At 60.6% G+C, this 25,173-nt stretch overlaps 1 protein-coding gene and 3 non-coding genes across 7 annotated transcripts; all 4 read left to right on the top strand.

The window, feature by feature from the left end:
- The first annotated feature begins 1,350 nt into the window (after positions 1 to 1,350).
- EIF4G1 (eukaryotic translation initiation factor 4 gamma 1) lies at positions 1,351 to 24,606 on the top strand. 4 transcript variants are annotated; one of them, XM_038748193.1, is made up of 34 exons: positions 1,351 to 1,456; positions 6,104 to 6,160; positions 7,621 to 7,714; positions 8,017 to 8,103; positions 8,417 to 8,437; positions 9,140 to 9,316; positions 9,504 to 9,570; positions 10,521 to 10,636; positions 11,181 to 11,273; positions 11,438 to 11,504; positions 11,598 to 12,491; positions 12,723 to 12,811; positions 12,916 to 13,111; positions 13,332 to 13,465; positions 13,552 to 13,725; positions 13,862 to 14,047; positions 14,191 to 14,388; positions 15,224 to 15,370; positions 15,619 to 15,855; positions 16,068 to 16,172; positions 16,313 to 16,472; positions 16,588 to 16,685; positions 16,821 to 16,923; positions 17,058 to 17,160; positions 17,897 to 18,129; positions 18,301 to 18,419; positions 18,523 to 18,695; positions 19,165 to 19,290; positions 19,706 to 19,787; positions 19,960 to 20,058; positions 20,611 to 20,748; positions 20,826 to 20,907; positions 21,050 to 21,190; positions 24,383 to 24,606. In XM_038748193.1, the coding sequence occupies exons 3-34, from the start codon at positions 7,655 to 7,657 to the stop codon at positions 24,562 to 24,564; spliced, it is 4,887 nt and encodes a 1,628-aa protein (XP_038604121.1). In that variant the 5' UTR covers positions 1,351 to 1,456; positions 6,104 to 6,160; positions 7,621 to 7,654; the 3' UTR covers positions 24,565 to 24,606. The 4 variants fall into 4 exon arrangements, with proteins under 4 accessions (XP_038604121.1, XP_038604043.1, XP_038603876.1 ...); XM_038748115.1 differs by having other exon boundaries at positions 9,501 to 9,570; XM_038747948.1 differs by having other exon boundaries at positions 9,471 to 9,570.
- LOC119935980 lies at positions 12,541 to 12,617 on the top strand. Its single transcript, XR_005453579.1, has one exon. It is a non-coding gene; the product is annotated as a small nucleolar RNA SNORD66 (small nucleolar RNA).
- On the top strand, positions 13,170 to 13,251 carry LOC119935991. The gene has a single exon (XR_005453590.1). It is a non-coding gene; the product is annotated as a small nucleolar RNA SNORD66 (small nucleolar RNA).
- On the top strand, positions 15,900 to 15,976 carry LOC119935969. The gene has a single exon (XR_005453568.1). It is a non-coding gene; the product is annotated as a small nucleolar RNA SNORD66 (small nucleolar RNA).
- Positions 24,607 to 25,173: the final 567 nt, after the last annotated feature.

Here is a 25,173-nt window from a genome sequence, read left to right as displayed (position 1 = left end):
GTGCTTAACAAATACCATCATCATCATTATTATTATTACAGTAAGCGCTTCACAAATACCATTATTATTATTATTATTATTATTATTATAGTAAACGCTTCACAAATACCATCATCATTATTATTATTATAGTAAGCGCTTCACAAATACCATTATTACTATTATTATTATAGTAAGCGCTTCACAAATACCATTATTATTATTATTATTATTATAGTAAACGCTTCACAAATACCATCATCATTATTATCATTATAGTAAGCGCTTCACAAATACCATTATTATTATTATTATTATTATTATAGTAAGCGCTTCACAAACACCATTATTATTATTATTATTATTACAGTAAGCGCCTCACAAATTCCATCATTATTCTTATAGTAAGCGCTTCACAAATACCATCCTTATTATTATTATTATTATTATAGTAAGCGCTTCACAAATACCATCATCATCATTATTATTATTATAGTAAGCGCTTCACAAATACCATCATTGTTATTATTATAGTAAGCGCTTAACAGATACATTTATTATTATTATTATTATAGTAAGCGCTTCACAAATACCATCATTATTATTACAGTAAGCGCTTAACAAATACCATCATTATTATTATAGTAAGCGCTTAACAGATACCATCATTATTATTATTATAGTAAGCGCTTAACAGATACATTTATTATTATTATTATTATTATAGTAAGCGCTTCACAAATACCATCATTATTATTACAGTAAGCGCTTAACAAATACCATCATTATTATTATAGTAAGCGCTTAACAGATACCATCATTATTATTATTATAGTAAGCGCTTAACAGATACATTTATTATTATTATTATTATTATAGTAAGCGCTTAACAAATACCATCATTATTATTACAGTAAGCGCTTAACAAATACCATCATTATTATTATAGTAAGCGCTTAACAGATACCATCATTATTATTATCGTAGTAAGCGCTTAACAGATACCATCATTATTATTATTATAGTAAGCGCTTAACAAATACCATCATCCTCATTATTACGATGATTATCATAGTAACCTCCCCAGCGCTTAGAACAGCGCTTTGCACATACCAAGCGCTTAATAAATGCCATTATTATTATTATATAGTAAGCTCTAACGAATACCAACACATTTGTTTATTTTGCCCCTCCTCCCGCCCCGCCGGCGGGGGGCGCTGGCGCGTGCGTGGGGGGGCTCCGTTCCCGGGGGCGGCCGTCGGGGGGCGCCGCCGCCGCCGCCGCGGGGCGGACCGGAAGTCACGTGCCGGGGGCGCCCCCCCCACCCATCCCCCGGTCACGTGTCGAGGGCGCCTGCGCCTGCGGGGCAGCGTCGGCCGCGCGGAGCCGGAGCGGGGTGCGGGAGCCGGAAATGGTCGTGGACGGCGCCTGTGCGGCTGCGTGGGGGCCCGGCCGCGCCGACTGAAGGAGACTGAAGGTAACGGCGCCATGTCCGGGACCCCTCCCCTCCCCTCCCCCCTCCCTCCCTCCCCGCGCCCCCCCCTCCTTCCCCGCCGGCCGCCCCCCGCATCCGCCGCCATCCGGCCCGGGGCCGCCCGCGCGGACGCGACGCCCCCCAGGCCCGGCCCGGCCCGGCCCGCACGTGCTCCCGGCCCGGCCCGTGCGGCGGGCGGGCGGACGGACGGACGGACGGACGGGAGGGAGGGGAAGGGACCCCCCCCGCGGAGCCCGGGGCGCGGCCCGCGGGCCTCCCCCCGCCCGCCGCCGCCGCCGGGAAGTGACACGTTGTTCCCTGCCCCGCGTGCTCCCAGCCACCGTCCCCTCGCTTCCCCCGGGCCTCCTCATTCATTCATTCATCTATCCATTCATTCATTCATTCCGGCCTATTTAGGGAGCGCCCAGCACCGGACTAAGCGCTTGGACGCTGCCCCGCATTCATTCATTCATTCCATCGGATTGGGTGAGCGCCTACTGTGTGGGCTCCGCATTCATTCATTCCGTCGGATTTAGTGTACGGTGTGCGGACCCGCATTCATTCATTCCGTCGTATTTATTGAGCGCCTACTGTGTGCCCAGCACCGGACTAAGCGCCCGGCTCCTCTCCCCCCCATTCATTCATTCATTCCATCGTATTGGGTGAGCGCCTACTGTGTGGGCTCCGCATTCATTCATTCCGTCGGATTTAGCGTACGGTGTGCGGACCCGCATTCATTCATTCCGTCGTATTTATTGAGCACTTACTGTGTGCCGAGCACCGGACTAAGCGCCCGGCTCCTCTCCCCCCCCATTCATTCATTCATTCCATCGTATTTGGTGAGCGCCTACTGTGTGTGCTCCGCATTCATTCATTCCATCGGATTTAGTGAGCGCCCACTGTGTGCGAAGCACTGGCCGCTGCCCCGCATTCATTCATTCCGTCGTATTTATTGAGCACTTACTGTGTGCCCAGCACCGGACTAAGCGCCCGGCTCCTCTCCCCCCCCATTCATTCATTCATTCCATCGGATTGGGTGAGCACCTACTGTGTGGGCTCCGCATTCATTCATTCCGTCGGATTTAGCGTACTGTGTGCGGACCCGCATTCATTCATTCCGTCGTATTTATTGAGCACTTACTGTGTGCCGAGCACCGGACTAAGCGCCCGGCTCCTCTCCCCCCCCATTCATTCATTCATTCCATCGTATTGGGTGAGCGCCTACTGTGTGGGCTCCGCATTCATTCATTCCATCGGATTTAGTGAGCGCCCACTGTGTGCGAAGCGCTGGCCGCTGCCCCGCATTCATTCATTCCGTCGTATTTAGTGAGCACTTACTGTGTGCGGAGCACCGGACTAAGCGCCCGGTCCCTCTCCCCCTATTCATTCATTCCATCGTATTGGGTGAGCGCCTACTGTGTGTGCTCCCCATTCATTCATTCCGTCGTATTTAGTGAGCGCCTACTGTGTGCGGAGCGCTGGTCCCTGCCCCGCATTCATTCATTCATTCCATCGTATTTAGTGAGCGCCTACTGTGCGCGGAGTGCCGGCCGCTGCCCCACATTCATTCATTCCATCGTATTTATTGAGCACTTACTGTGTGCCGAGCACCGGACTAAGCGCACGGCCTGTCCCCTCCACCCCCATTCATTCATTCCATCGTATTGGGTGAGCGCCTACTGTGTGTGCTCCCCATTCATTCATTCCATCGGATTTAGTGAGCGCCTACTGTGTGCGGACCCGCATTCATTCATTCCGTCGTATTTAGTGAGCGCCTACTGTGTGCCGAGCACCGGACTAAGCGCCCGGCTCCTCTCCCCCCCCATTCATTCATTCCATCGTATTTGGTGAGCGCCTACTGTGTGTGCTCCCTATTCATTCATTCCATCGGATTTAGTGAGCGCCTACTGGTCCCTGCCCCGCATTCATTCATTCAATCCATCGTATTTAGCGAGCGCCTACTGTGTGCGAAGCACTGGCCGCTGCCCCGCATTCATTCATTCCATCGTATTTATTGAGCACTTACTGTGTGCCCAGCACCGGACTAAGCGCCCGGTCCCTCTCCCCCCATTCATTCATTCCATCGTATTTGGTGAGCGCCTACTGTGTGTGCCCCCCATTCATTCATTCCATCGGATTTAGTGAGCGCCTACTGTGTGCGGAGCGCTGGTCGCTGCCCCGCATTCATTCATTCATTCATTCCATCGTATTTAGTGAGCGCCCACTGTGTGCGAAGCACTGGCCGCTGCCCCGCATTCATTCATTCCGTCGTATTTAGTGAGCACTTACTGTGTGCCCAGCACCGGACTAAGCGCCCGGCCCCTCTCCTCCCATTCATTCATTCCATCGTATTTGGTGAGCGCCTACTGTGTGTGCCCCCCATTCATTCATTCCATCGGATGTAGTGAGCGCCTACTGTGTGCGGAGCGCTGGTCGCTGCCCCGCATTCATTCATTCATTCCATCGTATTTAGTGAGCGCCTACTGTGCGCGGAGTGCCGGCCGCTGCCCCACATTCATTCATTCCGTCGTATTTATTGAGCACTTACTGTGTGCCGAGCACCGGACTAAGCGCACGGCCTCGCCCCCCCACCCCCATTCATTCATTCCATCGTATTTGGTGAGCGCCTACTGTGTGTGCTCCCCATTCATTCATCCCGTCGTATTTAGTGAGCGCCTACTGTGTGCGGAGCACTGGTCCCTGCCCCGCATTCATTCATTCATTCCATCTTATTTAGTGAGCGCATACTGTGCGCGGAGTGCCGGCCGCTGCCCCACATTCATTCATTCCATCGTATTTATTGAGCGCCTACTGTGTGCCGAGCACCGGACTAAGCGCCCGGCCTCTCCCCCCCCCACCCCCATTCGTTCATTCCATCGTATTTGGTGAGCGCCTACTGTGTGTGCTCCGCATTCATTCATTCCATGGGATTTAGTGAGCGCCTACTGTGTGTGCTCCGCATTCATTCATTCCATCGGATTTAGTGAGCGCCTACTGTCTGTGCTCCGCATTCATTCATTCCGTCGTATTTAGTGAGCGCCTACTGTGTGCCGAGAACCGGACTAAGCGCACGGCCTGTCCCCTCCACCCCCATTCATTCATTCCATCGTATTTGGTGAGCGCCTACTGTGTGTGCTCCGCATTCATTCATTCCATCGTATTTAGTGAGCGCCTACTGTGTGCGGACCCGCATTCATTCATTCCATCGGATTTAGTGAGCGCCTACTGTGTGCGGACCCACATTCATTCATTCCATCGGATTTAGTGAGCGCCTACTGTGTGCGAAGCACTGGTCGCTGCCCCGCATTCATTCATTCCATCAGATGTAGTGAGCGCCTACTGTGTGCGAAGCACTGGCCGCTGCCTCGCATTCATTCATTCCATCGTATTTAGTGAGCGCCTACTGTGCGAAGCACTGGCCGCTGCCCTGCATTCATTCATTCCATCGTATTTAGTGAGCGCCTACTGTGTGCGAAGCACTGGCCGCTGCCTCGCATTCATTCATTCCATCGTATTTAGTGAGCGCCTACTGTGCGAAGCACTGGCCGCTGCCCTGCATTCATTCATTCCATCGTTTTTAGTGAGCGCCTACTGTGCGAAGCACTGGCCGCTGCCCCGCATTCATTCATTCCGTCGTATTTAGTGAGCGCCTACTGTGTGCTGAGCACCGGACTAAGCGCTTGGACGCTGCCCCCCCATTCATTCATTCCATCGTATTTAGTGAGCGCCTACTGTGTGCGGAGCACTGGACTAAGCGCTTGGGGAGTCCAAGTTGGCGACATGTAGAGACGGCCCCTACCCAACAGCGGGCTCACAGTCTAGTCATTCATTCATTCGTATTTACTGAGCGCTTACAGTGTGCACAGCACTGGACTAGGCGCTTGGGGAGTCCAAGTTGGCGACATAGAGAGACGGCCCCTGCCCAGCAGCGGGCTCACAGTCTAGTCATTCATTCATTCGTATTTACTGAGCGCTTACAGTGTGCTCAGCACTGGACTAGGCGCTTGGGGAGTCCAAGTTGGCGACATATAGAGACGGCCCCTGCCCAGCAGCGGGCTCACAGTCTATTCGTTCAATCGTATTTATTGAGCGCCTACTGTGTGCACAGCACCGGACTAGGCGCTTGGGGAGTCCAAATTGGCCACATATAGAGACGGCCCCTACCCAACAGCGGGCTCACAGTCTATTCATTCAGTCGTATTTATTGAGCGCCTACTGTGTGCACAGCACCGGATTAGGCGCTTGGGAAGTCCAAGCTGGCCACATATAGAGACGGTCCCTACCCAACAGCAGACTCACAGTCTATTATTCATTCATTCATTCAATCAATCGTATTTACTGAGCGCCTCCTGTGTGCAGAGCACCGGACTAAGCGCTTGGGGAGTCCAAGCTGGCAGTGTAGAAGACCGCCCCGTGGGCCCTCAGCCCCGCCACCCTCGACTTTGGGCCTGTGCGGGTGCCCCCGTCCCCTCCGCCCCTCCATCTCCTCCCTGGGCCCGCCCCGGGGTTTGGGGGAGTGGGGGAGACGGACGGAGGGACGGGACCTGGAATTTCCGGTCCGGCCGGTGCGGGGGCCCGGCCCTGATCGCCCCCCTCCCCCGCTCCCGGTGTCCTCTGTTCCCGGCCCTCCCCCCTTTTCCCCCCCCGCAGGCTGGCGGATGCCCAGACCCTGTAGGCCTCACCGTGGACTTGACCTTTCCCGAGGGGGTGAGTGAGAAGCGGGGCGAGTCTGGGGGTGGGCGGGGGACTGGGGAGGACCCCCGATCACCCTGCTAGACTGTGAGCCCACTGGTGGGTAGGTTCCGTCTCCAGATGTTGCCAACTTGGACTTCCCAAGCGCTTAGTACAGTGCTCTGCACACAGTAAGCGCCCAATAAATTGAATGAATGAATCACCTGGACCCTTGGGAGGCCCTGCCTGGCACGGAGGGAGAGGGAGAGAGTGTGCCCGGCTTGCCCGTGTACCCCATGTTCTCATCCCCCCGGGCCCTTCTTTTTTTCTTTCAACCGGATTGATTGAGCGCTTACTCAGGGCACCGTACTAAGCGCTTGGGAAGTGCAAGTTGGCAACGCTTAGAGATGGTCCCTACCCGACAACGGGCTCCCTTCTAATAATAATAATAATAACGATGGCGTTTGTCAAACGCTTACTATGTGCAAAGCACTGATCTAAGCGCTTGGGAAGTACAAGTTGGCAACGTTTAGAGAGGGTCTCTACCCAACAATGGGCTCCCTTCTGATAATAGTAATAATGGTGGCGTTTGGCGCTTACTGTGTGCAAAGCACTGTTCTAAGCGCTTGGGAAGTACAAAATGGCAACGTTTAGAGAGGGTCTCTACCCAACAATGGGCTCGCTTCTGATAATAGTAATAATAATGATGGCGTTTGTTAAGCGCTTACTGTGTGCGAAGCACTGTTCTAAGCGCTTGGAAAGTACAAAATGGCAACGTTTAGAGAGGGTCTCTACCCAACAATGGGCTCCCTTCTGATAATAGTAATAATAATGACGGCATTTGTTAAGCGCTTACTAGGTGCAAAGCACTGTTCTAAGCGCTTGGAAAGTGCAACTGGCAACGTTTAGAGACGGTCTGTACCCAACAATGGGCTCCCTTCTGATAATAGTAATGATAATGATGGCATTTGTTAAGTGCTTACTAGGTGCAAAGCACTGTTCTAAGCGCTTGGAAAGTACAAGTGGCAACGTTTAGAGCCGGTCTCTACCCAACAATGGGCTCCCTTCTAATAGTAATAATAATGATGGCGTTTGTCAAGTGCTTACTATGTGCAAAGTACTGTTCTAAGTGCTTGGGAAGTGTAAGTTGGCAACGTTTAGAGACGGTCCCTACCCAATAACGGGCTCCTTTCTAATAATAATAATGATGGCGTTTGTCAAGCGCTTCCCATGTGCAAAGCACTGTTCTAAGCGCCGGGGAGGTTACAGGGCGATCGGGTTGCCCCACGTGGGGCTCGCAGTCTTTACCCCCGTTTTCCAGGTGAGGTAGCTGAGGCTCCGAGAATTTAAGCGACTCCCCCAAGGTCACACAGCAGCCGCGTGGTGGAGCCGGGATTCGAACCCGGGACCTCCGACTCCAAAGCCCGGGCTCTTTCCACCGAGCCGCACCGCTCCCCTTCTCCAGCCCGTCTGTGTCTCTCTCTCTCCCCCGACAGGTGCCGGGGGGACCCAAATGTGGCACCAAATGAAATGAACAAAGCTCCACAGCCCACAGGCCCCCCGCCCGCCCCGTCCCCCGGACTCCCGCAGGTAACGGACGAGGGACCGGGTGGGAGAAGGGGGCCCGCCGTTCGGGGCCCGCTCCGCCATCTCCTCCGCGCCCGCCGTGTGAGCGGGGGCAAAGTGCACCCGTCCGCTGCCAGATAGAGGGCGGGCGGCCCGGCGGCCCCTGAGCGGGAGAGGGGGCCGTGGGGAGGGAGAGACAGACAGACGGACGGACGGACGGACGGACGGACGGACACGGCGGCTGGCGGGGAGGCCTCCGGACCAACTCCCTCAGTTGGCTTCCTTCCCGCCCGCCGGCGGCCTGAGCTCCGGTCTCTCCCCTTCAGCCGGCGTTCCCCCCGGGGCAGGCGGCACCGGTGGTGTTCAACGCGCCGCAAGCGACACCAATGAACACGCCTTCTCAGCCCCGCCAGGTGAGGGGTCCGGGGGGGTGGCCGGCGCTTCGAGGCCTGGCCCCGGCCTGACTCGGTGGGCCTCTCTCCTTCCCCGGGCAGCGCCGGTAACCGCCTCTCTCTGCTTCCTCTTTCTCTCCCGGTGGCCGCAGTGGACTGACTCGATTCCCCCTGGTCCCTCCCAGGCGGCGGATGGGGGCGGAGGAGGGGGTGCCCCTTCCTTGTCCTCCGGTCTCCCCCGTCCCTCTGGGCAAGCCCTTCCCAGCCCTTTCTTTCCCCTCCTGGGGCCGCCGGGGGTAACTCTTGCTTCTTTCCTGTCCCCATGTGCTTTCAGGGAGGATTCAGGTCTCTGCAGGTAACGCTCCCTCCCTGATTGTCCGCTCCCCCTCGGCCCGCCTCCCGCCGAGGGTCGGGAGGCAGAGACAGGGTCCCGAGGAGGGCGATTTTCTGCTCTGCCTCTCCAGGGAGGAGGCCCACCGCTGCCCGGGGCATCCCCCTGCCCCCCGCCCACACGGGCGCTTCCTCCCCGTCCTGAAGGGAGAGAAGCGCGTGGTGGGGGGGTGGTCCCCTCCTAGTCTCTGGCCTGGGAAGGGGTGGAGCAGGCCACATCGAGCGCCGCCTCGTCAGCGGGCCGTCACGGCTGGTGGCTGAAAGGGCCCCGTGGAGCGGGGCATCGAAGGGGTGGTGGCCTAAGGAGCCTGGAGAGCCTTTTCGGGAGAGGAGGGGAAGGTTATATACGCCGCTGCTGCTGGCGGCGGCGGCGGGGAACCGACGAGTCTGCGTGGAGGCGGGGATGCAGAGGGTGGGATTGGGGATAGAGGTGTGTGTTTTGAGCTGGAGGAGCCTCCGGGCCCGAGGGGTGTTTCCCGTGACCCCCTCGTTTCCCCTGCTCCGCAACACGTCCGCGGCCCGGTCCAAGCCTGTCTGCGTGTAGACGCGGACGCCGGGGTCGGGAGATGGGGGCGACGGCTGCGGTTCGCCGCCCGTTTCCCCATGCCTTCGCGGTGCCGACCGGGCCCCCGGGCCTCTCCCCCCCCCCCCCCCCGCCCCACTGCAGCACTTCTACCCGAGCCGGGCACAACCCCCCAGCAGCGCCGCCTCCCGAGTGCAAAGCGCGGCCCCCGCCCGGCCCGGCCCGGCCGCCCACGTCTACCCTGCTGGCTCCCAAGTGATGATGATTCCCTCCCAGCTCTCCTACCAGGCCTCCCAGGGCGCCTACTACATCCCCGGACAGGTGAGGCCGGGGTCCCCAGCCCCCGGCCCGATTCGGCCGGCTGCCCGCGCCGCCCGGAGAGGCCGACCCGGGAGCGATACCCCCGGCTGGCCACTCACAGCCCTCCCCCCCGAACCCCGTTTTTCCCCCCCTCCCCTCCCCCCGTCCCCCCCAGGGGCGCTCCACTTACGTCGTCCCGACCCAGCAGTACCCCGTGCAGCCGGGAGCCCCCAGCTTCTATACCAGCGCCAGCCCCACCGAGTTCGGCACCTACGGTGAGCGGGGAGGGGCCGAGAGGGACCGTGAGGGTCCGGGGAGCCCGGGGGCGACGGGGCTGGGGTCCCGTCCCCCTGCGGCCCCGGCCGCCTTGGCGTTGGGGCCGCGAGGCTACTGCTGGGTGGGAGCTGCCGCTTAATATTTAACAGGTGTGGGGGGTTGGGGGCGGGAGCGGAGAGGGAGAGGGACAGACTCTGGGAGGGACACGGAGGGCAGGAGAAGCCAAAACCACCCCCCGACCGAGGCCCAGGCTCCTGGGCGGAAACGGGATTCGGGAGGTCGTGGGCCGTGGCTCCTCCGGTGATGGGGTTGGCGTTCCCCTCCGTCCCGCCCCTTGCGTGAGGAAGGCCGGGCCCTGTGGGTGAGGCCTAGCCCGTCCCCGGGCTCAGCCCCCACCGCTTCAGTCTCCTCCCCTTCCCTGATCCTCTTGCGTGAACCGAGCGGGCCCGGGGGGTCGGCCCGGGCTTGGCCCGGCCAGGAGGCAGACAAGGCGGGGTGGGCCGCCCGGTGCCACGCGGAGGCTCCTTGCCGACGCTTGCCTCGGCCCGGCTCCGCCCGGGGGTCGTGCCTCTGGGACGCGGCGGGGCAAACAGGGTGGCGAGGCCCGGTGGGAGACCTCCCTCTCTGTCTCTGGCCGGGGATGGCTCGGCTCCTGCTCCCGGGCCCTCGTGGCTCCGGAAGGTGGGGTGCCGTGGGGGGGCCCGGGGGTGTGAGGCTCGGCGGCGGGGCCGGCGGGTGCCTCCTGGAGACGCACTCGTGTCAGGAATCCTTGTAAACGCGGCCCAGACTGGTTCCCCGACTTCTTCAGACGCCGCGTTCCCGGGGGCGGAGGGGGTGGCCGGGGGGCCGGACCCAACCCTCTCCCTCCCCCTCCCCCCCCCCTCCCGGCCCTTGGGGCGGCGTGGGGGGGCCCCGGACGCCGCCGACGGTCTCCCCGCCTCCTCCGCAGCGGGCGCCTACTACCCGGCGCAGGGCGTGCAGCAGTTCCCGGCCGGCGTGGCCCCCGCCCCTGTCATGATGAACCAGCCGCCCCAGATGGCGGCTCCCAAGAGGGAGCGCAAGACGGTGAGCGGCCGCCGGCCCCGGCCCGGGAGGAGCTCGGGGAGCCGCGGGGCGCGAGGGGGCCTCGGCTGGCCCCGTGGAGGCGGCGAGGGGGAGCCGCCAGGCCGGGGCGCGGGTGAAGGGGAGCGGGGGCCGGCTGGGGCGGAGGGGACGTCGCGCATCGGGACTCGCGACTCGGCCAAGCCCGTTGGGGCATCGGAGAGCCGGGGGCCCGGAATTAAGGGTTAGTCAGGGGTCCCAATCGGTCTGTTGGGGAACGATCGGCTTCCGCCCCCTCCCCCATGGCCCGGCCTGGCAGCTCCTGCTCAGCCTTCCAGCCCTGGGCGTGGTGCCCGGAACAGGGTGCCGGGGCCGGGGAAGCCGCTGAGTCACCGCGGCTCCGCCCACCGTGGGCCCGGTCCCGCCGTCCCCCCCGCCGGACCACAGGCCGCCTCGTCCGGGACGGGGCGGGAGGGGTCGGGGGTTCGGGGGCGGGCGGGGGGGGGATCCGCCTCCGGCTCCGGGGAAGCCCCGCTCCCTCGTCACCCCCCCGGCCCCCTTCCCCCAGATCCGGATTCGCGATCCCAATCAAGGAGGAAAAGATATCACGGAGGAAATCATGTCCGGGGCCCGGACCTCGTCCACCCCCACGCCCCCTCAGGTACGGCCGGTTGGGTTCTCCGGCCCGGACGTCCGCTGGCCCGTTGGCCGCCCCTGCGGCGGTCGGGTGGGGGGGGAGAAGGCTGACCCCAGCGGAATTTGGTCGGTGGGGGCGGGCGGCTCTCGGGGCGTCGGCGTCGGCGTCTGACTCTGAGCGTCCCGCAGGCGGGTGGAAGTCTGGAGCCGCAGGCCAACGGAGAGGCCGCTCACGTAGCCGTCGTGGTCCGGCCGGGTAGGTTGTGGCCGGGGTCCCCGCCGTTGGGGGTGGGGGGGAAGGGAGTCTCCCGGTCTCCGGGCTCACCTCTCTCCCCGCTCCGTGTTCCAGACGACCGGCCGCAGGGCATCCCGGCGGGAGGCCGGGCAGGAGCCGCTCCGGAGCAGAGCCCCTCGGAGTCCCCCTCGCAGACCCCCCTGCCCTCCCCGGCCCGCTCGCCCCCCTCGCTCGTCGAGCAGGGGCCTGAGCCCGGCGCCCCGGCCCCGGCCGGCCCCGGGGACACAGGGACGCCGGGGTCGCCGGGGGTCGCGCCGGTGACTTTGCCGGCCGAGCCGCCCGTCCCCCACGAAGCCAGGGACCCGGCTTGCCCCTCCGCGCAGCCCCCCGGCCCTCCGGAGCCGCCGGCGGGGGAGGAGGCTTCGGCCCCGAGCCCGCCGCCCGAGCCCGAGCCCGAGCCCCCGGCCGCTCTCCGGGGCCCCGGTTCCCCCCCGCCGCCTCCCGAGTCGGAGGCCGCTCCCGAGCCCAACGGCCTGTCTCCGTCCGAAGAGCCGGAGCCGGAGCCGACGGCCGCGCCCCCGCCCCTGGCCTGCCCCCCGGAACCCGTTTTGGCCGCCCCCACCGCTCAGCCCGAGGAGCTGCCCAACGGGACCCCCTCGCCCCCGGCCACGGACCTGAACCCCATCTCGGAGCCCGAGGAGCCGCCCCAGGAGCAGCCCCAGGAGCAGCCCCAGGAGCCGCCCCAGGAGCAGCCCGAAGAGCTTCCGGCCACGGCCCTCCCCGACGCTCCCCTTGCCGTCCCCCCGGCTGCTCCCCCTGCCCAAGTGGAGGAGGAGGAGGAAGAGGAGGAAGAAGAAGAAGAGGAGGAGGAGGAGGAGGAGGAAGGTGGTGGTGAAGAGGAGGAGGGCGGAGAGGCCCAGGAAGGGAAAGGAGGGGAATCGTCTCTCCCGGAGAGCACCCCCGTCCCGGCTCCCCCTACCCAGAGTCCTGAAGAAACAGCCACGGCAGGTGAGGCCGGGGAGGGTTGGCGGGATGGCCGCTCCGTTCCTTCTCCCCCCTTCACTGACGACTCCCCGTTTGGGCCCTCGTGTCCGGGCCACCGAGACCTGGCGATGGAACCGAGGATCTGAGGAAGGGGCCCGGTCGGGACCCGCGGGAGGAGGGGGAGGGCCCGGAAAGATCCACGGAGGGAAGGGGCGAGGGCCTCGTAGCCACCTCCTCCTCCCGACTCTCCCCCAGTGGCAGTGTCGGTGCCAAAGAGGAAGCGGAGAATAAAGGAGTTGAACAAGAAGGAGGCCGTGGGGGATCTTCTAGATGCCTTCAAGGAGGTGAGTGGCGGGGAAGGGGGAGGAGGGCTGGTCAGGGGATGGCGGTGCCCGGAGCGGCTCGGGTTGGAAGCTGAGCGCTCTGGCCCCCCACGCCCAACACGCAGGTGAGCGATGGGGTGTCCGAGGTGGAAAACCAGCCCCCCGCAGGCCCCGGCCCCGCCGCAGAGCCCGAGGGCGGCGGCGGCGCCCCTGCCCCGGCCCCGCCCGAGGATGCGGACGAAACCTGGGAGGAGAAAGAGGATAAAACGGACAATGCCGAGAACATCCAACCCGGAGACCAGAAGTACCAGTACAAAGAGGGTGAGGGCCGGGACCCAGGGTCTCGGGGAGGGAGCGGGTGGCTGCCCGGATGGGTGCTCTCCGGTGATGACCTCTTTTGGACCGCTGTGTCTGGGCCGCTGACGGGTGATACCCCTCGATGAAGCTGAGGATCTGAGGGGGAGCTCGGTGAGGGGGCCGGGGCCCCGGGAGGCCAGGGCCTGGGGGCGGTCCCGCGGCAACATCTCTCGCTCCTCTGCAGAAAACTGGAAGCCCCTGAACCCCGAGGAGAAGAAACGCTACGACCGCGAGTTCCTGCTCGGCTTCCAGTTCATCTTCGCCAGCATGCAGAAGCCCGAGGGTCTGCCGCACATCAGTGACGTCGTGCTGGACAAGGTCGTTGAGGCCAGGTGTCCGGGGCGGGGCCGGGGGAGGAGGAGAAGCGAAGCCTGAGCCTTTAACCCCCTCTCCCCCCCGCACAGGCCAACAAGACCCCCCTGCGTCCTCTGGACCCCACCCGGCTGACGGGCATGAACTGCGGACCCGACTTCACCCCGTCTTTCGCCAACCTCGGCCGGCCGACCCTCAGTAGCCGCGGCCCTCCGAGGGGCGGGCCGGGCGGGGGGCCCGGCGGGGAGCTGCTGCCCCGCGGGCCGGTGAGTGGAGACGGAGGGGACGCGCAGCAGTGGGCCGTGCTGCGGGTGGGCGGATGGGCTGCGTGGACGCCGGCGGGGGGAGGCGGAGGCTGACGCGCGGACCGCGGTCCCCTCCCTTCCCCTCCCACGGATCCAGCCAGCCGGCCTGGGCCCCCGCCGCTCTCAGCAAGGCCTCCGCAAGGAGCCGCGCAAGATTATCGCCACGGTGTCCCTGAGCGAAGACGTCAAACTGAACAAGGCCGAGAAAGCCTGGAAGCCCAGCAGCAAGCGCGGCCCCACGGAGAAGGAGCGGGGCGAGGAAGATGTCGACAGCAAGACCCAGGTACCCGTGGAGCGCGGGGGCCCCCGGGGAGCCCGAACCCGGAGCCCATCCAGCGGGCCGCCGTGGTCCCCGGGACCCCGCTCTGATTCCTCTTTCCGTCTGGCGCCTGGCCGTTCCCCTCCTCCTCCTCCTCCTCCTCCCAGGACCTGTTCCGCAGGGTGCGCTCCATCCTGAACAAGTTGACGCCCCAGATGTTCCAGCAGCTGATGCGACAAGTGACGGAGCTGGCCATCGACACCGAAGAGCGGCTCAAGGGGGTCATCGACCTCATCTTCGAGAAGGCCATCTCCGAGCCCAACTTCTCCGTGGCGTATGCCAACATGTGCCGCTGTCTCATGGGGGTCCGTCTGCATTTCCCCCATCCTTCTTCGTCCCCTTCCCCCCCCAAATCCGCCGTGTTCCCCTCTTCCGGGGTCCCTGCCATCTCCTGGATCTGACCGCTCAGCTCGCCCCTGATAGTAGCAAGAGCACGGCCTTGGGAGTCAGAGGTCGTGGGTTCAAATCCTGACTCTGCCAAGTGTCTGCTGTGTGACTTTGGGCAAGTCGCTTCACGTCTCTGGGCCTCAGTTTCCTCATCTGTAACTTGGGGATTAAGACTGAGCCCCACGTGGGACAACCTGATGACCTTGTATCTCCCCCAGCGCTTAGAAGAGTGCTTGGCACGTAGTAAGCGCTTAACAAATATCATCGTCGTTGTTAGTAGTAGAGAAGCAGCGTGGCTCAGTGGAAAGAGCCCGGCTTTGGGAGTCAGTCATGGGTTCTAATCTTGGCTCCGCTGCTTGTCAGCTGTGTGACTTTGGGCAAGTCACTTCACTTCTCTGGGCCTCAGTTACCTCATTTGGGGATTAAGACTGAGCCCCACGTGGGACAACCTGATTACTTTGTATCCACCCCAGCGCTTAGAACAGTGCTTCGCACATAGTAAGCGCTTAACAAATGCCATCCTCGTAATTATTATTGGTAGCGCTAGTAGTAGTGGGGACGGCAGTTAGTGTTATCAGCCTCGCAATCAATCAATCAATTGTATTTATTGAGCGCTTACTGTGTGCAGAGCACTGTACTAAGCGCTTGGGAAGTACAAGTTGGCAACATAAAGAGACAGTCTCCCGGTTTTCCATACCCACCCTCGCCTTGCCTGGTGCCCCCCTTACACCTCTCCCACCCTCCGACTCCTAGTTGAAAGTGCCCACGACGGACAAGCCAGCCGTGACCGTGAACTTCCGGAAGCTGCTGCTGAACCGGTGTCAGAAGGAGTTTGAGAAGGACAAGGACGACGACGAAGTATTTGAGAAGAAACAGAAAGAGATGGACGAGGCCGCCACGGTGAGCCCGGGGGGGGCCGGACTGATCCTTCGGCCCCGGCCCCCCAAGTCACGGTGGCCGGGGGACGTTGGCGGGGGCTTGGCGGTTAGATTGGTTGGGACTTCTCCCCCGGCTTGGGGTCCCGGGTCCCTCGTGCCGGACCCGGGCGAGGCTTCAACCGGCCCTGTTTCGGCCCAACGTTTGGAGGTGAGATGGGGCCGTGGGGCATCTCGTGACGGGCCTTTTCGTGCCCGCTCTGGCCCTTCTAGCCCGAAGAGAAGGCAAGGCTCAAGGAGGAGCTGGAGGAGGCCCGGGATATCGCCCGACGGCGATCCCTGGGGAACATCAAGTTCATCGGGGAGCTGTTCAAGCTGAAGATGCTGACGGAGGCCATCATGCACGACTGTGTGGTCAAGCTGCTCAAGAACCACGACGAAGAGTCCCTCGAGTGCCTCTGCCGCCTGCTCACCACCATCGGCAAGGACCTCGACTTTGAGAAGGCCAAGGTACGCGGGACTCGGGGCGTGGGGAGCCGGGCGGGGCCCGCCGTCTCCGCTGATGAACGTTCGCTTGAGCCGTCGTGTCTGGGCCACTGACACCCCGTGATGGAACTGAGGATCTGAGGAGAGGCGCGGGCGGGGAGGCGGGTCCGGGAGCCTCTCGGCCCCGGGTGGGGGAGCCGGCGTCTCTGACTCTCGTTTCCTCTCCGGCTCCGCAGCCCCGCATGGATCAGTACTTCAACCAGATGGAGAAGATCATCAAGGAGAAGAAGACCTCATCCCGGATTCGATTCATGCTGCAGGATGTGCTGGATCTGCGCAGGGTACGGGCTCCCCGCCACTCCCCACCGGGCTGTGGCCTACCGTCCCCCATCTGTCCCCCCCCCCACCTCATCCGTCCCCCCGGCCCGCCGAGCCCCTCCGCAGCTGAGGTGTCCCCTCTTCTTCGCGCCCGTCCCTGCAGAGCAGCTGGGTCCCGCGCCGGGGAGACCAGGGCCCCAAAACCATCGACCAGATCCACAAAGAGGCTGAGCTGGAAGAGCATCGGGAGCACATCAAAGTGCAGCAGCTCATGGCCAAGGGTGGTGACAAGCGCCGGGGGCCGCCCGGACCACCCCCAGGCAGTAAGTCTGCCGAGGCGGAGAGGAACGGGCGGGCGGGTGGGTGGGTGTTTACTGGGCGTCGGGGACCCACCCACCCCCGTCCTGCACCCTGATGGGTCTCCGTGTTCTCCCCCAGGCCGCGGTCTGATTGTGGACGACGGCGGCTGGAACACCGTCCCTATCAGCAAGGGCAGCAGGCCCATCGACACCTCCCGCCTCACCAAGATCACCAAGGTGGGGAGGGCGGGGGTGGCAGGTGGGAATCGAGGGCAGGCGGAGGATGGGCCGGGAGCCGGAGGGAGACCCGCCGGGGCGCGGGCACGGGGCCCACAGCCTTGGGACACCTCTCCTCCTCTCCTCTCCTGTCAGCCTGGATCCATCGACTCCAACAACCAGCTGTTTGCACCCGGGGGGCGGCTGAGCTGGGGCAAGGGCAGCAGTGGCGGCACTGGGGCCAAGCCTCCTGAGACAGGTACGGTGCTCTGGAGGGAGGCGAGGGGCAGAGGGGAGCCAGGAAAGAGGGGTCATTGGCCGGCCGGCCCGAGGCCTGGGCTGACCGCCCCGGGTGGCTCTCTCTCTCTCTCTGTCCTTCTCCCCTCTCCTTAGCGTCCGAGTCGGGCCGCTCAGCCACTAGCACCTTGAACCGCTTCTCAGCCCTTCAGCAGGCGGCACCCGCGGACAGCGCAGATACCCGGCGAGTAGTACAGAGGTGAGGTTCTGGGACTCGCCGACCTCTCTGAAGTCTCCTTGGCGTGCGTATGCAGACATTTCTACTCCCAATTCCTGTATTTGAGCCACTCTAGTTACACACACGTTCGCCGTTTGTCTCCTCCCCAGCTCCCTTGCAGTGCAAGTTGCAGGCGGGGGTGTGTGTGCCACTTTTGTTTGTTATTCCGTACCTCTTGAGCACCTAGTACGATGCACCACACCAAGTAGGTACTCCACAGTTAATAGTGAAGTGCTTACTACATCCCAAGCACAGGGGTGGATAACCTAAACGTTTAGTATGGTGCTTTGCACACGCTGTACGACTGAGTGAATAGAAGTTATTCAGGTGGAATACCGTCCCTGTCCCATATGAGGTTCACAGAGTAGGAGGGAGAACGGGTATTGAATCCCCATTTTACAGTTAAGGGAACTGAGGCACAAAGAAATGCGGCGTCTTGCCCAAGGTTTCACAGGCAGCCAGTGGTGGAGGCAGGATCCAAACCCGGACCCTGTGACTCCCAAGCCCCTGGTTGTTCCATTCTGATACTTGATAAACGCTACGGTTCCTGCTGTCTTCCTCTCCTGGGCCCCTCCCTCTTCACCCGTTGCTCCCCGGCCGATGCGGGGACACCCTGTGTCGACAACCATAGGGTTTCTTCGGGACCACCTGGGTTTGAGGGGGTGTGTCCGCCGGGAGAGCAGAGGTGCTCAGCGTGTTTTGTGCGTCTTTCTGCCAGGAGTAGCCTGAGCCGGGAACGGGGCGAGAAGGCCGGAGAGAGGGGAGAGCGGGGCGAGAGGGGCGAGCGGGGCGAGAGGAGCGAGCGGGGAGACAGGCCGGAGCGAGCCCGGGCCCCCCTCACCAAGCGCAGCTTCAGCAAGGAGCCGGAGGAGCGGAGCCGGGAACGGCCTCTCCCGACCGACGGGCTGCGCAAGGCGTCTAGTCTGACAGAGGACCGTGGCCGGGACCCTGGTAGGTAGCTGGGGCCGGGGGTGGGGTCCACCCCCTCGGTGTGGGGGGACGCCACGGGGTCTCGGGCAGAAGCTGGCGAGGAGCCGGACGGGGACGGGGCAGCCCCGGGCCCGGGAGGGGGAAGAGGGAAGGCCCGGAGCTTGAGCCTCTCCCGTGGCTTCGCCTCCCCAGCGAAGCAGGAGGCGGCCCTGCCCCCGGCAGCCCCCCAGAAGGCGGCCCTGTCAGAGGAGGAGTTAGAAAAGAAATCCAAGGCCATCATTGAGGAGTTCTTGCATCTCAATGACATGAAGGTGGGTCGAGGGGCCGGAGGCCTAGTTGGCGAGAGAGGGAGGGATGACGCGGTGGGGCGGGTGAGTCGGCCAGGTGACCGGTTACCCCTTCCCGACCCCGCAGGAGGCCGTGCAGTGCGTGCAGGAACTAGCCTCGCCCTCCCTGCTCTTCATCTTCGTGCGGAACGGCATCGAGTCGACGCTGGAGCGCAGCACCATCGCCCGCGAGCACATGGGCCAGCTGCTGCACCAGCTGATATCCGCGGGCCACCTCCTCTCCACCCAGTACTACCAGGGGTGAGACAGACTGACCCCCTCGCAGCCAACCCCCTGAGCTTAAAGCCCTGCTGCTCTGTCCCGACCACCCCCCTGCTTCTGGCATCGTGGATCTCGGTAGTCCAGGCGGAGTGGGCAAGGACAGGTCCCGTCTTGGGTTGGGCAGCCTGCTGCTTCTAGGGTACGGTGACAGCTCTGTTCACAAGGTTGGACTTAAAAGATGTTCTCTGCCTGGAAGGTAGATCCAAAGAGGGTGGGGAACCCTGTCAAGTGGACAGGAGCCGGCCAGATATACTCAGTTCTCCAACCAGAACCTGAGGGAACTGTTTGGGCGTTGAGGAAATCAGCGGCAGCCTGCTTGCCGTCGTGTTCTGCCCAGAGAGCGGAACGCCCTGCCCTGCCCTGCCCGCCACTGGTGGCTACCTGAAACCCGTGGAGTGGAATGGCAGAGGGGGTTGGCCAGCGGGCAGACGCTCCCCTGTCCCCACAGGCTCCACGAGATCCTGGAGGTGGCAGAAGACATGGAGATCGACATCCCCCACGTGTGGCTGTACCTGGCTGAACTGGTGACCCCCCTGCTGCATGAAGGGGGCCTTTTGATGGGGGAGCTGTTCAGGTAACGCCTCCCTCTCCTCTCCGTCCCCGGGGCCTCCTGTCAAAGGCCGAGGCGGGCGGCAGACTGACCCACCTGTAGGCCTGAGGGCTAGAGCACTGGATGGCCCAGGCCGGAAGGCCCTCTCCTGCTCGGACCCGCTCCGAGTGTGCCCCGGCGTGAGACAGGCCTGGAAAGGTCTTGTCACCTCCCCACTGGGCCTTGGGAGCCGGAGGTGAGGCTGCTCAGGGAGAGCTGCCTGGGAATCCTGGGATCCTGGGAATCCGCGTCACGGGCAGGAAACGTCTAGCGCCTCTGTTGTACCTGCCAAGCACTTAGCACAGTGCTCTGCACACATAAACTCGATGGGTGGATCAGGGCAGGGCTTGGGGTGGAGCGGCAGAACCCCTCCGAGACTGAGTGGGTCCCGCCTCCGCAGGGAGATCGCCAAGCCTCTGAGGCCCCTGGGTAAGGCCAGCCCCCTGCTGCTGGAGATCCTGCGGCTGCTCTGCAAGGGTGTGGTGAGTGAGGGCGAGGACCGCGGCACCCCCAGCCCCGCTCTCTGTCTCGTCCCGGGAGGGGTCGCGTCAGCCCCCCCGGGCGCTCGGAGTTCGGCGCCGGGAGGGGAGCAGGCTTTCGGGGGCCGCTGGGGTCCTTGCGGGGTCCCGAGCTGAAGGGCGCTGCCTCATCCAGGGTCCCAAGAAGACGGGGTCCCTGTGGCGAGAGGCGGAACTGAGCTGGAAGGAGTTCTTGCCGGAGGACCGGGACGTCAACGCCTTCATCGCCGAGCAGGTGCGTGGCTGGTGGGGCGGCCTTGGTTTGTGTCCTTGCCTTCTCCTCCCTTCATCATCATCATCATCATCAATCGTATTTATTTAGCGCTTACTATGTGCAGAGCACTGTACTAAGCGCTTGGGAAGTACAAATTGGCAACGTATATAGTCCCTACCCAACAGTGGGTTCACAGTCTAAAAGGGGGGGACAGAGAACAAAACAAACATACTAACAAAATAAAATAGACCAGATATGTACAAGTAAAATAAATAGAGTAATAAATATGTACAAACATATATACAGGTGCTGTGGGGAAGGGAAGGAGGTAGGATGGGGGGATGGAGAGGGGGACGAGGGGGAGAGGAAGGAAGGGGCTCAGTCTGGGAAGGCCTCCTGGAGGAGGTGAGCTCTCAGTAGGGCCTTGAAGGGAGGAAGAGAGCTAGCTTGGCGGATGGGCAGAGGGAGGGCGTTCCAGGCCCGGGGGATGATGTGGGCCGGGGGTCGATGGCGGGACAGGCGAGAACGAGGTACTCACTGAGCCCGGGCCCCCCTCTCCCCATCTTGTTCCAGAAATTGGAGTACACGCTCGGGGAGGAACCCGAGACCCCCAGCCAAACAGAGGAACTGCCCTCAGAGGAACTGAGCAAGCAGTTAGAGAAGCTGCTGAAGGAGAACACCAACAACCAGGGCGTCTACGAGTGGATAGAGGTGCGGGGGAGACGAGGGCAGTGGGGGCGCCTAGCTCTGGAGGGGCAAAACTCATGCCAGTTCTCCCTCTTTCCCAGACCAACCTGAGTGAGCCGCAGGTGGCGTCCAATACGTTGGTGCGGGCTCTCATGACAGCGGTCTGCTACTCTGCCATTATCTGTAAGGGGGCTACGGGCGGGGCGGGGGGGGAATGAAACCCCTGGGTGGGTCAGTCTTGTCTCCCAGCCCCAAAGTTGGTGGTAGGGGGGGCTCTCTGGGGCCAGGGGACTCAGACCAGCCCTTCCCTTTGGCTTCTCCGCAGTCGAATCTCCACTTCGGGTAGACGTGGCGGTGCTAAAAGCGCGAGCGAAACTGCTTCAGAAGTACCTGAACGATGAACAGAAGGAGCTCCAGGCCTTATACGCCCTCCAAGCCCTCGTAGTCACCCTGGAGCAGCCGGCCAGTAAGTGCAGGCTGGGGGCTGGGGGACTCGGGTGGGGGGCAACGGGGAAGTGTCGCCAGGGCGCTATCAGTCGAGCGGCCCGAAATAAGTCCCCCTGCCTATTGCCGTTGATCTGAGAATTCCCAAGAATTCCAAGGGCCGGGTCTCGGAATGCCGCGGGGGCCCGAAACTGAGCATGCGCCAACCCGGCCATCGGCAAGGTTGTCCTGGCCCAACTAGGATGTAGCCGGCCCTGGTATTTCTCCATCCCCTAAATGGCCTAAAACCAAGGCTCTACAAGGCTGAAATACTTCGAGCTCGTGGTGGACAGGGAACGTGTCCACCAACTCTTACATCGTATGCTCCCAAGAGCTTAGGTACAGTGCCCTGCACGCAGTAAGCGCTCAATAAATAGCGTTGATTGATTTTTTTTTTTTTTTTTTTGTAAGGTGATGAACAAACCCGGGTGGGATAGGAGGGGAGGAAATTTGGCCAGAAAGCAGACGTGGGTGATGATGGTATTTAAGTGCTTCTGTGTGCCAAGAACTGTCCTAAACGCTGGGGAAAATACAAGGTTATGCAGTTGTCCCACGGGGGGGGGCCTCACGGTCTCAATCCCCGTTTTACAGATGAGGTAGCTGAGACACAGAGGAGCTGAGTGACTTGCCCAAAGTCACACAGCCGACAAGTGGCAGAGCAGGGATTAGAACCCACGCCCTCTGACCCCCCAAGCCTGCGCTCTTTCTACTTCTCAGCGGGTGGCGGGGGGGGAGGCCTGTTTCCTTCTTTCGACTCGAGCCTATCCCTGAAAAACCATCCGATGATGCCGTGGCACCTTCCCGTTATCGTCCCATTTCTCCCCTATCATTTCTTTCTAAATTCGAGTGAGTTTGTTTACACCTGCTTCCTCTCCTCCGTCCCCCCGACAATCTGGTTTCCCCCCCTTCTTTCTGCTCCACCGAGACTGCCCTCTGCTTGCCAGGTCCAACAGATCCTAACTCCCGTCTTCCTCCTCGACTTTTCATCTCCCTTCACCTTGTGGAACACCCTCTTCTGGAAACATGATCTAACTTTGGCTTCACTGGCACGTCCCTCTCCCGGTTTTATGTCTGGTTGCGCCTTCTCAGTGTCTTTCCCCGGCTCCCCTCCCTTTGGGAGTCTCAAGGCTCAGTTCTGGGTTTCCTTCTGTTCTGCACCTACACCCACTCCCTTGGAGAGCTCGTTCACTCCTTTGGCTTTCACAACCATCTCTGCAGATGATTCCCAAATCTCCATCTCCATCCCCGATCTTTCTCCTCTGCAGTCTCGCATTTCCTCCTGCCTCAAGGACATCCCTTCTTGGAAGTCCTGCCGACATCTCAAATTTAACTTATCCAAAACGGCACCCATCTTCCCACCCCAACTGCCGTCTGACTTTCCCACCGCTGTTGACATCACTGTGTTTTGCAAGCCCGCAACCTTGGCATTATCCTTGACTCATCTCTGTCCTTCAACCCACATATTCAGCCAGTCACCGAATCCTGGCAGATGTACCTTCACAATGTCTTTAAAATCTGTGCACCCCCCCCTTTCCTCCATCCAAACTGCCACCCAAGCACACGTCCCATCCCATCTTTTAGACTGTGAGCCCACCTTTTAGACTGTGAGCCCACTGTTGGGTAGGGACTGTCTCTATATGTTGCCAATTTGTACTTCCCAAGCGCTTAGTACAGTGCTCTGCACGTAGTAAGCGCTCAATAAATACGATTGATGATGATGATCTTGACCGCGTTATCAGCCTTCCTGCTGACCTCCCAGCGTCCAACCTTTCCCCCTCTCCGGTCCATACTTCACTGCTGCCCGGATGGTCTTTCCAAAAAACCATTCTGCACACGTCCTCTTAAAGTGTCAGCTCTTGTGGACAGGCAATAATAATAATAAAAAAATAATAATGCATTTATTAAGCGCTTACTATGTGCAAAGCACTTTTAGACTGTGAGCTCACTGTTGGGTAGGGACCGTCTCTATATGTTGCCAACTTGTACTTCCCAAGCGCTTAGTACAGTGCTCCGCACACAGTAAGCGCTCAATAAATACGATTGATGACGATGGTGTTCTAAGTGCTGGGGAGGTTACAAGGTGATCAGGTTGTGGGGGGGCTCACAGTCTTCATCCCCATTTTACAGGTGGGGGAACTGAGGCCCAGAGAAGTGAAGTGACTCGCCCAAAGTCACACAGCCTACAAGTGGCGGAGCCGGGATTGGAACCCATGACCTCCAAAGCCCGGGCTCTTTTCCACTGAGCCACGCTGCTTCTCTAATGTGTCCGTTTATTGTATTGCCCTCTCCCTGGCGCTTAGTACGGTGCTCCGCACCCAGGAAGTGCTCAATAAATGACAATGAATGAATGAACATCGCCCAAACCTCCAACGGCTGCCCATCCATCAACGCCTAGAACAGTGCTTGGCACCTAGTAAGCGCTTAATAAATGCCGTCATTATTATTATTATCACCAAATGGAACTCCTTTCCGTTGGCTTCAAGGCCGGCCCTCCTTGGCGCTCTCCCCGCCCGCTTTGCCCCTCTTTTTTTTTTTTTTGATGGCATTTATTAAGCGCTTACTATGTGCAGAGCACTGTCCTAAGCGCTGGGGAGGATACAAGGTGATCAGGCTGTCCCACGTGGGGCTCACAGTCTTCATCCCCATTTTCCAGATGGGAGAACTGAGGCCCAGAGAAGTTAAATGACTTGCCCAAAGTCACCCAGCTGACCCAGCTCCCCCTCGTCCCCCTCTCCATCCCCCCATCTTACCTCCTTCCCTTCCCCACAGCACCTGTATATATGTATACATGGTTGTACATATTTCTTACTCTATTTTACTTGTACATTTCTATCCTATTTATTTTATTTTGTTGGTATGTTTGGTTCTGTTCTCTGTCTCCCCCTTTTAGACTGTGAGCCCACTGTTGGGTAGGGACTGTCTCTATGTGTTGCCAATTTGTACTTCCCAAGCGCTTAGTACAGTGCTCTGCACATAGTAAGCGCTCAATAAATACGATTGATTGACAATTGGCGGAGCTGGGATTTGAACCCGTGACCTCTGACTCCAAAGCCCGGGCTCTTTTCCACTGAGCCACGCTGCCCTGTTAACCTACTTTTGGCACCTCGCCCTCCGTCCCCCGGGCACCCGCGCCGTCCCCGTGAGGTGCCCGGTCAGTACCCCGTCTCCTTTGCAGACTTGCTGCGGATGTTCTTCGACACGCTGTACGACGAGGACGTGGTGAAGGAGGAGGCCTTCTACAGTTGGGAAAGCAGCAAGGACCCCGCGGAGCAGCAAGGCAAGGGGGTGGCCCTCAAGTCCGTCACCGCTTTCTTCACGTGGCTGCGGGAGGCCGAAGAGGAGTCCGATCCCAATTGAGGGCCCGGGCCCGGACTGCCGTGGCGGGGGGGAGGCGGGCAGGGGGGCGGAGGGCGGCCCATGGCGCCTGTAGCGCGGTGTGTCTGAGCTAATAAAGCGGTGGCTGACGAGGCAGGATGGCTTGGAGCTGCCGCCCGGGCCCCCACTTCCTCCCTCTCCCCTTTGACGCTGCCACACGGCCCCTCCCCGGGGCATAGAGATATATTATATATAAAGTCATGAAATTTGGTGCGTGTGTATGTGTGCGTGGGCGCTCGGTGGGGGGAGGTCCCCTTTTCTTTTTTTTTTTTTTCCTTTTTTATTTCAAGGAAATCCCTCTCGGGACGGCCATCCCGGCTGCCGGGGGCATCTGCCCCAGCCCCTCCTTACGACACGGTCCCGTCCCCGCTCCGGCCAACGCCGCCATGCAGGCCGGTGAGGAGGGGAAGGGCCGTGCCCGTCATGATTAAACACGGATTCAAGTCAGCTGGCTGCCGCCTCTCTGCTTTGTGCCTCCTCCTCCCCGCCCGGCCTGTTCCCTCTGGGGGACCTGAAAGGGACAAGGCCCTTCGTCGTCCCCCATTCCGTCCATCTCGGGCCCAGGTTGTGTCTGAGTGTGGATGTGGGGTC

Source organism: Tachyglossus aculeatus, chromosome 1 (assembly GCF_015852505.1).
Source record: "Tachyglossus aculeatus isolate mTacAcu1 chromosome 1, mTacAcu1.pri, whole genome shotgun sequence".
Lineage (NCBI taxonomy): Eukaryota > Metazoa > Chordata > Mammalia > Monotremata > Tachyglossidae > Tachyglossus > Tachyglossus aculeatus.
Note: the sequence above shows the minus strand (reverse complement) of the source record. Positions and strands in the feature narration are given on the sequence as shown.